Genomic DNA, 15,874 nt, shown 5'->3' on the forward strand with positions numbered 1-15,874 from the left:
GCACGCATGACTGTAAGTCACTTTTGGATAAAACCCATCTACTAAATGGCATATATTATTATATACATCAGGGATTCTTGAAAGATGTGACAATCTCACATTTTCTTCCACAAATATTTGTCTTAATATTTGATAGACCAAATAATATATTTTGAGAGACCAGCAATCACACCATGTAAAAGAACAACCTAATTATTTATTTTTTTCTCATAAATTGCAACTAACTGTATTTATGTCAACTCCGTCAGACACCATAAAAGGCATTTGATTTTTACATTTATTGTCCAACAGGTGTTTGAAGGCCTTGTTTAATTATAACATTAGATTGTTCAAATATGAAATACAAATTTCCAAACTTATTTTTGTTTTATTTTATAACGCTATATAATGCTCCGGGGCTAATTTTGTTAGCATTTTGGCCTGTTTTTCTAGATTCAGAACATAAAACAACATACAGGAAACATTATCCCTTAGATCTAGCACAGCAAATATGTCAATAGTTTAAGCATGTGTTGCAGAACAGTGATTAAAATATCTTTCAGAATATTAACCCCCAAAAAATCTTAAGAGGGTTAGCCATCAGTGACGGAGTTGACAACAAATACTCAAAACAGACATATTTCGACTCTAAAAATAAAAGTTCAATACAAATATTCGTAAAATATAGAAAATGATTATTTCAGCACTCTGACGGAGTTGATGTTAGACAAAAATATTTTTTGGGGTTGTGACCGTGGTGATTTCTATATTGTTTGTTTAAATCTATCAAAAGTAGAGAACTTTCCAGACCATGAGTGGTCTTGTTGCACTACATGTAATGAGGACATGAATAAGAGGTCCTTATGGTATAGCTGACCCTGCTCATTCCTGATTCATTTAGGGTTTTAGACAAATCTGACGGAGTTGACCAAATATCTGGACACATTTTTTAGGAATCACAGTTTTGAGAGAAATATTATTTAAAGTCAGAGAGGGTTATTGCAAGAAACGATTGCCAGTTGTTAGAATTTTAAACACTTTTTTGGAGAGTTTGAAATTGGGATCATTTTCTACAGATAATGGCATTTACGGGCATAGAGCCAACATGGAAATGAATAATATTGAAAATATTTAGAAAATTCCAAAAGCAAATCTTTCCCCTTATAAAACTCCCCTTAAATGTAATTGATAAGCTCAAATAATGCAACAAAGTAAAAAAAAAAAAGCTATAAAAATCAAGTTTCATTGCCGGACAAGGATATTGTTATTTACTAGTGCTGTTACGTGTCCACTAACTTGAACATGTCATCATATAGTGATACACAATTAGATCCTAATAATAACTCATGTAACCCGGGGTCCAGGTACTGTATTCCTGCTGAGGAGAAGATGAAGCTGGACAAGGTGGTTCACACACTACTGCAGGCTAATGGAACCCCAGGACTGGAGATGTTGGAGAAGAACATCATGGTGAGACAGCAGGATACACAGGGAACACATACAGTACAAACATGGACTACATAAACACTGTGCCTACACACACAGGGCTCTGGTGAAAAGTATTGCACTATATAGGGAACAGGGTGCAAGTAGTGCACTATATCGTGAATAGGGTGCCATTTGGGATGCAGCCTTGGTCGTCAGGTAATATATGTTCTCGCTCTCCCTCCAGATCTCTCCGGAGGTGCTGTGTCGAGCGGGGGTCAAAGTGCACCGGACCGTCCAGCAGAGTGGCCAGTTCGTCGTCTGTTTCCCGGGAGCGTTCGTCTCCAAGGTGTGCTGCGGCTACAGCGTCTCCGAGACAGTGCACTTCGCCACCCCCCAGTGGCTGAACACGGGATACCAGGCTGCCAAGGTTGGAGCCCCCCGTCGTATCAATACTTGAAGGAAAATATATTAGTTCAAAGAAGAGTATAGTTTAATTCAGAGCATAATTTATTATTATTATTATGTTACCTGCCATGCTAACATTACTGTAGTATTTAGTTTATTGTCACTAGTGGTTGGCATTGGCATGTTAAAGGTTGTTTTCACAGATGAAGTTGCAAGATCAGTTTGTGTAGTTTATTGGTCTTCAGCATTATTACAGATTACTTTGCTGTTACAATAAATAAATATATATATTGTTAAATAAATAAGACAACTTCAAAATGCTATGTCTTTGCTAAAATTAACGAAAATCCATTTTCGTTTAGGAGTCTGACCACATAGAGTATGAGCTCCTGTACCTGTCCTGTACCTCTCCATGCTCCTGTACATCTTGGCCAGTTTGACTGAGTTCCAGTCCTGAAAGCTCCTCACGGAGGGGTGGTAACCAGGCTCTAAAGTCTGACTTAACCAGCTTCCTGGCAAAGTCAACGCATAGTTTAGTCAGTCAGTGGCTCTGTGTACCCGGTGTTCCGCTGGTCAATTCAGTATCAAAGATTCTGTTATTCACATGGATCTTAGTTCCCTACACATCTACTGCATGAAAGGAGAGATTTGCGAGGGTTTACCAAACTGAGCACACCCATTAATCTGAACTGGGGTATGTTGTGAAAAGGCCCTGTCATATCAACATTTAAAATATATCTTACCTCTCCTCCCCAGGAGCTGAAATGTCGACACATAGAGAGGTCCTTCTCCATGGAGAAGTTGCTGTATCAGATCGCAATGTCAGAATCTAAACGGGAGAATGGTCTCATTCTGAGGACCATGACCTCACTTCTCAAAGACCTCAGGTGGGTTTAACTATTTAACCGATAGCAGTATTATCATTGTAGATCACAGTATCAATAGCAGTATCATCATTGTAGATCACAGTATCAATAGCAGTATCATCATTGTAGATCACAGTATCAATAGCAGTATTATCATTGTAGATCACAGTATCAATAGCAGTATTATCATTGTAGATCACAGTATCATTGTAGATCACAGTATCATTGTAGATCACAGTATCATTGTAGATCACATTTACGTCATTTAGCAGACGCTCTTATCCAGAGCGACTTACAAATAGGTGCATTCACCTTATAGCCAGTGGGATAACCACTTTACAATGTTTATTTTTTTATTTTTTTTTTTTTGGGGGGGGGGGGGGGGGGGGGGGGGGGGTAAAAAAGGGGGGGGGGGGGGGGGGGTAGAAGGATTACTTTATCCTATCCCAGGTATTCCTTAAAGAGGTGGGGTTTCAAATGTCTCCGGAAGGTGGTGAGTGACTCCGCTGTCCTGGCGTCGTGAGGGAGCTTGTTCCACCATTGGGGTGCCAGAGCAGCGAACAGTTTTGACTGGGCTGAGCGGGAACTATGCTTCCGCAGAGGTAGGGGAGCCAGCAGGCCAGAGGTGGATGAACGCAGTGCCCTCGTTTGGTTGTAGGGACTGATCAGAGCCTGAAGGTAGGGAGGTGCCGTTCCCCTCACAGCTCCATAGGCAAGCACCATGGTCTTGTAGCAGATGTGATCTTCAACTGGAAGCCAGTGGAGTGTGCGGAGGAGCGGGGTGACGTGAGAGAACTTGGGAAGGTTGAACACCAGACGGGCTGCGGCATTCTGGATGAGTTGTAGGGGTTTAATGGCACAGGCAGGGAGCCCAGCCAACAGCGAGTTGCAGTAATCCAGACGGGAGATGACAAGTGCCTGGATTAGGACCTGTGCCGCTTCCTGTGTAAGGCAGGGTCGTACTCTCCGAATGTTGTAGAGCATGAACCTACAGGATCGGGTCACCGCCTTGATGTTAGCGGAGAACGACAGGGTGTTGTCCAGGGTCACGCCAAGGCTCTTCGCACTCTGGGAGGAGGACACAACGGAGTTGTCAACCGTGATGGCGAGATCATGGAACGGGCAGTCCTTCCCCGGGAGGAAGAGCAGCTCCGTCTTGCCGAGGTTCAGCTTGAGGTGGTGATCCGTCATCCATACTGATATGTCTGCCAGACATGCAGAGATGCGATTCGCCACCTGGTTATCAGAATGGGGGAAAGGAGAAGATTAGTTGTGTGTCGTCAGCGTAGCAATGATAGGAGAGGCCATGTGAGGATATGACAGAGCCAAGTGACTTGGTGTATAGCGAGAATAGGAGAGGGCCTAGAACTGAGCCCTGGGGGACACCAGTGGTGAGAGCACGTGGTGCGGAGACAGCTTCTCGCCACGCCACTTGGTAGGAGCGACCGGTCAGGTAGGACGCAATCCAAGAGTGAGCCGCGCCGGAGATGCCCAGCTCGGAGAGGGTGGAGAGGAGGATCTGATGGTTCACAGTATCAAAGGCAGCAGACAGGTCTAGAAGGACAAGAGCAGAGGAGAGAGAGTTAGCTTTAGCAGTGCGGAGAGCCTCCGTGACACAGAGAAGAGCAGTCTCAGTTGAATGACCAGTCTTGAAACCTGACTGGTTTGGATCAAGAAGGTCATTCTGAGAGAGTATCAATAGCAGTATTATTGTAGATCACAGTATCAATAGCAGTATTATTGTAGATCACAGTATCAATAGCAGTATTATCATTGTATATCACATTATCAATCGCAATATTAGAATTGTAGATCACAGTATTAATAGCAGTATTATCATTGTAGATTACAGTATCATTGTAGATCACAGTATCATTTAGATCACAGTCTCATTGTAGATCAGTCTCAATAGCAGTATTATCATTGTAGATCACAGTATCAATAGCAGTATTATTGTAGATCACAGTATCATTTAGGTCACAGTATCAATAGCAGTATTATTGTAGATCACAGTATCAATGGCAGTATTATCATTTTGATTACAGTAGCAGTATTATAATTTTAGATCACAGTATCATTGGAGATCACAGTATCATTTAGATCACAGTCTCATTGTAGATCACAGTCTCAATAGTAGTATTATAATTGTAGATCACAGTATCATTGGAGATCACAGTATCATTTAGATCACAGTCTCATTGTAGATCACAGTCTCAATAGCAGTATTATCACAGTATGATGGTAGATCACAGTATCATTGGAGATCACAGTCCCATCATACATAGAATGTAATGCTACTCTTAAAAGGGCAATCTGGGATTTGAAAAACTACAACGCGTTCACCCCACCACCTGTTGGATAAACAGCTGTGGGATGGGGCTGGAGAAATGTAACCACTCTCAAGAAGTACAACATGTACCTATCGCAAATTGACCCTTTCAACAACTTTTAAAAAAAAGGAAACAGTAGCCATTGATTACAGACGATACATTCGTCTGCTCCACCTGTTCCAGGGATACAGAGTTGAGACAGCGCAGGGATCTGTTTGACGCCGGGCTGCGGTCCGTTGCCCGCTACTGTAGCCATGACAACCAGGCCTCATCAGAGAGTAGGAGGATCCAGCGCCAGTGGCTGAGGCTCGACCCCTCGGACCGACGCTGCCAGGTGTGCCAACACCTCTGCTACCTCTCCATGGTGAGTCGTTACTGGGCATGGAAGGTTCGGCACAAACATAGGTAGGGATTCAATCAAAGGCACGTTGTCGACAAGCACACTGCACGGCCAACAATGCGCCCGATGTTCGTGGAGATGGCATTGATGGTTAACTCTGCAGATGTGAGTTCAATCGTAAATGACCTGTAAAAAGACCCATTGCCGGTAGTGCAGCACGCCTTTGAATGAATCCTTGTCTTACTTTATTGTCCCTGAAGGGAAAATGTTGTGGTTATTGTATGTCCTGATGGCATGCTCCTCATGTCCCTGCAGGTGGTCCAGGAGAGTGAGAACGTGGTGTTCTGTCTGGAGTGTGTCCTGCTGTACGTACAGAAACACAAGTCCTGCCGAGGCCTCAAAATGATGTACCGTTACGACGAGGTACTACACTACACTCTACTGCAGTACACTACTACAGTATAATGCTACAGTACACTACACACTACTGCAGTACACTACTACAGTATAATGCTACAGTACACTACTGCAGTACACTACTACAGTATAATGCTACAGTACACTACACACTACTGCAGTACACTACTACAGTATAATGCTAGAGTACACTACTACAGTACACTACATACTACTACAGTACACTACTACAGTATAGTACTACAGTACACTACACACTACTACAGTACACTACACTACTACCGTACACTACACTACTACTGTACACTACACACTACTACAGTACAGTACAGTACTACAGTATACTACATACTACTACAGTACACTACACACTACTACAGTACAGTACTACAGTATACTACATACTACTACGGTACACTACACACTACTACAGTACACTACACTACACCACTACACAACAACAGTACACTACACACTACTACAGCACACTGGTCTAAATTCTTTCTAACATTTGATATAACCTTATTTAACCAGGAGTGAAAATCTGCAGAACATGAAAGCAGTTCAGCTCAACACCATCATTACATTCATAGTCCAGATCCCCATTATTAGGCAGTAGGAGGAGGTCAATTACTACACCCACTCTTCAACCCAAATTCTTATTCTAATTCCCCTTCCTCTCAGGACCAAATCAACCATCTGGTGAGCAGGGTGTGTGGGAGAGTGCAGGAGAGGAGAGGGACGAGAGGACTCCAGGGCCCCGGTGAGACGGCACCCCCGGCCAAACGCAGCCCCCGAAACAGAACCTCCATCACAGTGTCTCTCACCCGCCTCCCCTCCTCCACCCTGCCCAAGACCGCCCTCGGCTCTAAATAACTCACATCATCGGCCGCGCTCCAATACTTCACATCCTTCCTTCCTGGGTTCTGTGAGGTAAACACAGATCTACAAGTGGTTAGGTTACTACCACCCAATTACTGTCACCAATCCAACTAATTCAGAGCTGTGATTACTTCAATGAAGGAAGGAAGTACTTCTGAAGTATTCCAACAGGACCAGTGCTTCACTATGGTACATTGCTCTCTGCTCAGTGTGGAGAATGTGCTCCTTAAATCACAGCTTTTGCACTAGCGTAAATATATGTTGTTTTTAAGAGGCATTAATGGCTGGATTCAATCCGTGTAGGAGGATCCGCATTATAGCGCGATTGAAATTTGAAGGCAATGTTCCCGCGTTCGCGGAGACTGCATTCACGGTAAATGCTGCATGTCAGCTCAATCGGAAATTACCTTTAAATGTTAGCGCGGATCTTCCACGATACGGATTGAATCCAGCCCTTCGTCCAATACTGTATATTGTATCTAGATATCACAATATCCCCCCAGCTACACCTACTGTTATTACCTACAGACTTCACTTCACCGGTGCTACAACATGGTGCTCAATTTATACTGTCATTGGTGTAATAATAATAATAATAATAATAATAATCTCTCTTTTGCTCAAAGCCATTGGACTGCATCCTGAACTGTGAACAAGTTTTTAGAACTTTACCAATAAGTTGATTCTACACACAATTTCGCGTTAGTATCCAACCAGTAATAAGGCTCTTCAGGGGTTTGTAACACATGAATACGATACAAAGATATTTCCAGCGGAGCGCAAAAAGTGGGTCGTATTTATTAGTGCTAAACATAGCAAAACATTTTGCGACGGAAAACAAAAACAAGCGTTCCTTATTGGACATGTTCAGGTAGCCCCTCCCCGTATTGGACCTTTTGCTTCCGTTTGGTTCCTAGTGAATACGACCCTGGCCTCAGATCATTTATGTTATAAGTGTTTAGAGAATTGGCCAAGAGTAGAACGGTCATCCTGGGCTTCACACCGCTCATCTGACCATGTTGGTGTGAAACACTGTGCCTACTAATCATTTTCAATCACTTCTGGTGCCCATCGTTTTTTGTTTTGTGACCAAGTTACCCACTCTAGACGCTTATAGGCTCTTCACCTGCAACTCTTTGGTTTCCAGGGCTGCATTCCAAACGGCAGCCTGTCCCCCTATTTCGAGCACTAGTTTTGACCAGAGCCCCATGGGCACTTTATAGAGAATAGGGTGTCATTTGGGACGCACACCAGGTGTTTTATCAAAGGACAAAGACTGAAATCTAAAAACCACAACCACAACAGCATTGTACATATAGAAACCTGTCAATGTCTAAATCTACATGTACCTGAGCGTTTTGAGGAATGGAGTGTTTTGGAGGAGAGGACACGATGAAGGAAAAGCCTTACCTGTTTTCAGTTTCTTCATCTGTGGCCCCGTATACACTCAACGGTTGTGATACAAAACAAATGACAATTACACAAGCGTTGTGGAGACAGTGAAACGGTTGTGTAAACATTTTTGTGCAGACAAAAATATATATTGTATCACAACCACTGTGTGTCAAATGTGTTGGACTGTAGTTGTATGAGGCCAGGGTTGCCCCGGTAACATGTATGGATAAGTGCTGCTTATATCACTGAAGTACAGCGTTGTTTGAATCCTGTTGTTTTCTAGCTTGACTTTTTTAAGAAAAGGGAAAATGAGTAGAATAGTAAATAAATAAAAATCAACTATGTACAGAAGGAGTAACTCCCGTTGTTGCACTCCAGCCTCGAGACAAGAGTCCTTTAAATCAGCTTGTTGAGACCCCTTACAAAAACAATCAATTTTAGAAGTTCACATATATACAGAGTTTGGTGTTTTTGAAAAAGCGTGGTTAATGTTTCTTAAGGTATTGTTTTGGTTGTTTTTTTACAGTACAACAGGCTCACTGCAGCCGACGAGTCTAATTTATTATCACGGATTCTGTTTTCCTTCCATGCTGATTGAAGTTGGACAATGACTGTTTTATTTTCTACTTTTATTTGTTAGTACCTTTTAAGGTTTAATAAAAAGGTTTGACAGTGTCTATCCAAATGTGTTCTTCTCATTGCTGTGTGTCTGTACCCGTGTCTGTACCCTCGAAGCACCCTGTCAAACGTCTCTCTGTTTATGAACCACCAAGCTATTCTAGTTACTGACTGCAGACCTTTGGTTTAAACTTCCAGTGTAATGTTTGAAGAATGCAGTCCCTTGAAGAACATTTAAAACAACTTTATTATTATTTACTTAGATATAAATTTGATACAAGGAAGGAAGCTACATTTCATTTATAAAAAAAAAAGACAAGAAAAAAAGCCTAAGCTAAAAAAAACAGTGATTGAGGTTTCTCTCTCCGCTACACGCTAAACCCACCTAGCTACAGTAGTAGGGTGTCTCAATCATCTGTATTGGCTTCCTCTCCTCATCTCCTCTGAGATTATAGAAAGGAGACAAGGAGGCCACTTTAGACCATTGAGACACACCCCTACAGTAGTTTTCAGCTCCAGGGAGGGGGGGGAGGGGGGTTCCCCTAGGTACAGATCTAGGATCAGCATCCCCTTCCCCAATCCTAACCTTAACCAATATTGGGGAAAAATGCAAAACTGACCCCCAGATCATTGTCTAGAGGCAGGCAACCCTATACCCCCTAGCTCCGTTCTCACCCAGGGGACAGCTCTGTGACGGCTCCTAAGAGGCCTGCGAGTCGCTGTCATCAGAGTTCTTGAACATCTCCGCCTCGGGCAGCGCCACCAGGGCTGTGTCAGCCTGCACTTCCTCCTCGTCTGGCAGTACCAGGGGCTCGTCTCCGCTGGCCTCGCTGCCCTCCCACTCCTGGCCCTCCTCCCCCAGGCTGGTGTCCTGGCTGGCTGAGCCTGGCTCCGCGGAGGAGAGGGAAGACGGCGTGTTCCTCAGTTCCGCCTGGGTGGGCACCCGCAGGGAGATCTCAGAGGACAACGACTCAGGGTCTGGACCTGGGGGAGGGAGGGAGAGAGGGGATTAGTCAAACATCACGGCTGTGCCTATATATGGGATATAGGGTGCCATTAGGGACGGAACCACATGCTCCATCATGTGATTCCAGTGTGCTACAGTGTATAATCCCTGTTTTGTTTGAACTCATGACCACCTCCCATGACAACACAGCTCGGTTATCCCCACGGTGACGCGCATGCTTTGACACCATGCTTTCATAAGAAAGTGGCTCGCTAGTAACGCACATAATAACATGACTAAATGGACACAGCAGAGAAATTAACAGTTGTTCTACTAGTTAGTTAGCATTAGCAATATTATCTCTGTACCGTTGGTGGCTACATGATATCAACAAATGGAATGCGTCCCAAATTGCACCCTATTCCCTACATACATTTGTAAAAGTAAGTAGCAAGCCTTCTGCAAGACTGTTTCTGTAGTGAGGTAGCTTGATGTACCAGTACACCCCCTGGACAGGACACTAGTCTGTCTCCTGTTTCTGTAGTGAGGTAGCTTGATGTACCAGTACATCCCCTGGACAGGACACTAGTCTGTCTCCTGTTTCTATAGTGAGGCAGCTTGATGTACCAGTACACCCCCTGGACAGGACACTAGTCTGTCTCCTGTTTCTGTAGCGTGAAGCTACTCCCAATCTTCTAATTTTAGGGAGGACACTAACCACAAGGCCACTGAGTTGGTTATTCCTTACATAGTGGCGCCCTATTCCCTACATAGTGCACTGTGTTGATAACTACCTGAGGTGAGTGAGGAGGTCAGGCTGTTGTCCTCTCCTCCAGAGTTGAGGACTGTGTTGATAATAACTACCTGAGGTGAGTGAGGAGGTCAGGCTGTTGTCCTCTCCTCCAGAGTTGAGGAAGACGTCGAGGGCCTCGTGGTCCGACACGTCCATCAGGTCCATCTGTTCCAGAACATCAACGTTCACCTCCATGGAAGACATGCTGCCTATAGGCCCTGTGGACCGACACACACAACCAGCGTCACTTCCCACTGCAGCTGCACGACACCGTTACTGTTACTCAGACCCATCTTTCCTCCATTTCTCACAAAGAATCTTGGAACTTATCCTCTAAATACGGTTGAAAGGGAGGCGAGGAATCACAGAGAGACGGATTGAGAACCTCAGACTGACGGACAGTACAACAGCACAGTACTGAAGATACTCAGACTGACGGACAGGCAGCACAGCTCTGACATGAGACACACAGACCGACAGACCGACAGACAGCACTATCATACCTTAAGTATGATGAGAGCAGGATGGGAGAGCACAATAAGAGACAGGAAGCAGTCAATTAACCGGCGTAGCATCACTGGTTATTGTAAAGCTCAACGTCACAGCATTAGACAGAGCAGAACAGGGGAACAAGACAAGGGAAAGTCATAGAATCTACACCAAAACACTTTGAACTACAGCACAGCAGTTACACCAGATGAAAGTTAATACAGAAAATATCATCTGAAACACAATTCAACCTTTTTAAAACAGCCTTTCTTTGAACTTATCAACAGAGGTTGTGTCCCAAATTGCACCCTATTCCCTATAGGCCTAAAGCGCACTACTTTTGACCAGGGCCCATAGTGCTCTGGTCAAAAGCAGTGCACTATAAAGGGAACAGGGTGCCATTTGGGAGGCACACAGTGTGTGTTATCGGTTCCACCTCACCTCTCCTGTCGGTGATCTGCAGGTAGCCAGTAGACAGGTACTGATCCATGTCCTGTTGGAAAGCTTCTTCAAAGTACTTCTGCCTCTCCTTCAGCTTCACCTGCTGGGCATGTTCCATCTCCAGCACCTTCTGGGCATGCTCAGAGTCCAGCTCGGCTAGGGGGAAACAGGAAGTACAGGACACGTAAAGGAACAGGAAGTAGAGGACACGTAAACATAGAGGTGGATAGAGGGCTGAATTGCTCTCATGGAAGCAGCCATTGTAGGAGATGCGCTGTAGTACATCTCTATGGAGGTAAGTACTCCTGAACAGCTGCTGCTACTCTCTGTTTATTATCTATGCATAGTCACTTTAACTCTACCTACATGTACATATTACCTCAATTACCTCGAATAACCTGTGCCCCCGCACATTGACTCGGTACTGGTACCCCCTGTATATAGCCTCCCTACTGTTATCTTACTGCTGCTCTTTAATTATTTGTTCTTTTTATTTTTTTGTTATATATTTTTTACTTAACACTTATTTTTCTTAAAACTGCATTGTTGGTTAGTAAGCATTTCACTGTAAGGTCTACACCTGTTGTATTCGGCGCATGTGACAAATACAATTTGATTTGAAGTAAAACCCTTTGGATAGACATAAGGACTAGCTACAGTCAACTTATTCAATAAAGCCTCAGTCATCCATGTATTATTTTATGGAAACATGTTTCACAAATGGGCACTGTATAAGTTACTGTATAGGCTACTGTGTACATAAACACAGAGGTTGTATTAGTTGATGTTACTGAATATAAACAAGACATTGTTCAGTATTCCTGTTGAGCTCCATGGGAGGTGGCAGCTTTTTGTCAGAGTAGCCTCCGCTTTTTTCTAGTGACCCCAAATCCAATGACAACATACATACAGTTTGGGACACAACCTGTAGTTGGACTTTTACATCAGATTAATGTCTTCTTACTACAATAATGATCAACATCATCATCCTACAGATATCATAAGATAAATGTCTTCTTACTACAACAATGATGTTGATCTGTAGGATGATGAAGTTGATCATTATTGTAGTAAGAAGACATTTATCTTATATCTGTAGGATGATGATATTGATCGTTATTGTAGTAAGAAGACATTTATCTTATGCTATCTGTAGGATGATGATGTTGATCATTATTGTAGTAAGAAGACATTTATCTTACGCTATCTGTAGGATGATGTTGATCATTATTGTAGTAAGAAGACATTTGTCTTATCATATTGGTAGGATGATGTTGATCATTATTGTAGTAAGAAGACATTTATCTTATGATATCTGTAGGATGATGTTGATCGTTATTGTAGTAAGAAGACAAAGGGGACTGTCCCTTAACCACTAACAAGATACCACTACAACACTACAGTACCAGGATACTAACAAGATACCACTACAACACTACAGTACCAGGATACTAACAAGATACCACTACAATACTACAGGATACTAACAAGATACCAATACAACACTAGAGTACCAGGATACTAACAAGATACCACTACAATACTACAGGATACTAACAAGATACCAATACAACACTAGAGTACCAGGATACTAACAAGATACCACTACAATACTACAGGATACTAACAAGATACCAATACAACACTACAGTACCAGGATACTAACAAGATACCACTACAATACTACAGGATACTAACAAGATACCAATACAACACTACAGTACCAGGATACTAACAAGATACCACTACAATACTACAGGATACTAACAATATACTACTACAACACTACAGTACCAGGATACTAACAAGATACCACTACAATACTACAGGATACTAACAAGATACCAATACAACACTACAGTACCAGGATACTAACAAGATACCACTACAATACTACAGGATACTAACAAGATACCAATACAACATTACAGTACCAGGATACTAACAAGATACCACTACAATACTACAGGATACTAACAAGATACCACTACAACACTACAGTACCAGGATACTAACAAGATACCACTACAATACTACAGGATACTAACAAGATACTACTACAACACTACAGTACCAGGATACTAACAAGATACCACTACAATACTACAGGATACTAACAAGATACCACTACAACACTACAGTACCAGGATACTAACAAGATACCACTACAATACTACAGGATACTAACAAGATACCACTACAACACTACAGTACCAGGATACTAACAAGATACCACTACAATACTACAGGATACTAACAAGATACTACTACAACACTACAGTACCAGGATACTAACAAGATACCACTACAATACTACAGGATACTAACAAGATACTACTACAACACTACAGTACCAGGATACTAACAAGATACCACTACAATACTACAGGATACTAACAAGATACCAATACAACACTACAGTACCAGGATACTAACAAGATACCACTACAATACTACAGGATACTAACAAGATACCACTACAACACTACAGTACCAGGATACTAACAAGATACCACTACAATACTACAGGATACTAACAAGATACCACTACAACCCTACAGTACCAGGATACTAACAAGATACCACTACAACACTACAGTACCAGGATACTAACAAGATACCACTACAATACTACAGTACCAGGATACTAACAAGATACCACTACAATACTACAGTACCAGGATACTAACAAGATACCACTACAACACTACAGGATACTAACAATATACCACTACAGTACCAGGATACAAACAAGATACCACTACAATACTACAGGATACTAACAATATACCACCTCAATACTACAGTACCAGGATACCACTACAATACTACATGATACTAACAAGATACCACTACAATACTACAGGACACAAAAAAGATACCACTACAATATTACAGTACCAGGATACAAAAACTATACCACTACAACACTAGAGGATACTAACAAGATACCACTACAATACTACAGTACCAGGATATTAACAAGATACCACTACAATACTACAGGATATTAACAAGATACCGCTAGAATACTACAGGATACTAAAAACAGAAGTCACACTTGTATTTTCTTACTAGCACTAACTTTGCTTACAGCTGCTGTATTGAGGAAAGGTTTTACTTACTATGACTGAGATATATGGTTGTCTCACCTAGTTACCTTAAGAAGAAAATCGCTCCGGATATGAGCGTCTGCTAAATGACTAAAATCCTAAATGTAAATTGACAGTGTAGGCTAATTCTTTACCCGCCTGCCAAAGGGTGTGTCCTCCAGATCAGAAAACAACAGGACTGTTGTTATGTGAAGCCAGACATGTACCGTGACTATCATCCCAGTCAGCTCTAGTCTCCACTATGAGCGATGCGTCTCTCTCTGTCTTAGAAACAGGAAGCACCTACCTACTTCTCATAACAGCAGGAAGTGGCTATGTTACTTTTATGGCACCTTGGAAGTGTCTATGTTACGGCTAGAGGCGTAACACAGACTTTTTAAAGATGCATAGTGTTGCAGTGAAATTTTTGTCTTAGATCAAGCTCTACTCATCATTAGCTGCCTTTACAAGAGCGGACATCCGTTTGGAGTGAAGTAACAGCAGATTGGGGCACTATGTACTTCTTTATTTTCTGAGAAAGTTAATCCCAGAAATGCTGCCTCATTGAAAATAAGAATTTGAACCAACAATCATTGGATTCTCACAAATCCTTGAAATGCCAACCAAGGTGCCAATCATAGGCTCAGGATTTTCAGGTAGGTCATTCTCATGGTGAGAATCTACCAAAGCATTTGAACACAGTCAGTCAGTCACCCCTGTGGTAAAGGGGTGTTGTTGTCAGTGGGCAGGATGTGTCAACTCTACTAGTCCCAGGTGGGCAGGAAGTCAGCCAGCAGGCATCAGGGCCCCACAATGACTGCCTGCCTCCCAAATAGCACCCTATTCCCTTTATCGTGCACTACTTTTGACCAGGGCCCATAGGAAATACAGGGACTAGGGTGCCATTTATAGGTAACAACAGGCTTCAATTTGGGAAGCCACCTGTGATAAGAGACATGAATTCTATCTGCCAGATTGTGAACAGCAGCACAACAGAACCAGGCTCTGATTCACTAGAAATACCACTCTACTTTATCACATATTAAAACACCACAATACTTAACATTAGCATGGGTAACATTATACCCTCCCATGGGTAACATTATACCCTCCCATGGGTAACATTATATCCTCCCATGGGTAACATTATACCCTCCCATGGGTAACATTATACCCTCCCATGGGTAACATTATACCCTCCCATGGGTAACATTATACCCTCCCATGGGTAACATTATACCCTCCCATGGGTAACATTATACCCTCCCATAGGTAACATTATACCCTCCCATAGACAACATTATACCCTCCCATAGGTAACATTATTCCCCTCCCATAGGTAACATTATTCCCCTCCCATGGGTAACATTATACCCTCCCATGGGTAACATTATACCCTCCCATGGGTAACATCATACCCTCCCATAGACAACATTATGCAAATGTTGCTTGA

General features: G+C 42.6%; 2 protein-coding genes across 3 annotated transcripts in view; one reads left to right on the forward strand and one right to left on the reverse strand.

Annotated features, from left to right (window-relative positions):
- LOC311113266 (protein Jumonji-like) overlaps nucleotides 1-8,721 on the forward strand; it is a 100,281-nt gene extending 91,560 nt beyond the window's left edge. The window contains exons 14-19 of one of the 2 annotated variants that reach the window (XM_084156474.1): nucleotides 1,344-1,449; nucleotides 1,652-1,834; nucleotides 2,569-2,699; nucleotides 5,192-5,372; nucleotides 5,664-5,771; nucleotides 6,450-8,721. In XM_084156474.1, coding sequence (XP_084012600.1) covers nucleotides 1,344-1,449; nucleotides 1,652-1,834; nucleotides 2,569-2,699; nucleotides 5,192-5,372; nucleotides 5,664-5,771; nucleotides 6,450-6,641 — 901 coding nt within the window. In that variant the 3' untranslated portion in view covers nucleotides 6,642-8,721. The remainder of the gene's footprint in view (nucleotides 1-1,343; nucleotides 1,450-1,651; nucleotides 1,835-2,568; nucleotides 2,700-5,191; nucleotides 5,373-5,663; nucleotides 5,772-6,449) is intronic. The other variant, XM_084156475.1, reaches the window with a different exon arrangement.
- A 168-nt stretch (nucleotides 8,722-8,889) lies between these two features.
- The window catches only part of LOC311108912 (dysbindin-A-like), a 33,253-nt gene continuing 26,268 nt past the window's right edge, over nucleotides 8,890-15,874 (reverse strand). The window contains exons 8-10 of the mRNA XM_084151699.1: nucleotides 11,330-11,485; nucleotides 10,471-10,617; nucleotides 8,890-9,644 (exon numbers count right to left, since the gene is read on the reverse strand). Coding sequence (XP_084007825.1) covers nucleotides 9,361-9,644; nucleotides 10,471-10,617; nucleotides 11,330-11,485 — 587 coding nt within the window. The 3' untranslated portion in view covers nucleotides 8,890-9,360. The remainder of the gene's footprint in view (nucleotides 9,645-10,470; nucleotides 10,618-11,329; nucleotides 11,486-15,874) is intronic.

Source organism: Coregonus lavaretus (assembly GCF_964263955.1).
Source record: "Coregonus lavaretus genome assembly, chromosome: 3".
NCBI lineage: Eukaryota > Metazoa > Chordata > Actinopteri > Salmoniformes > Salmonidae > Coregonus > Coregonus lavaretus.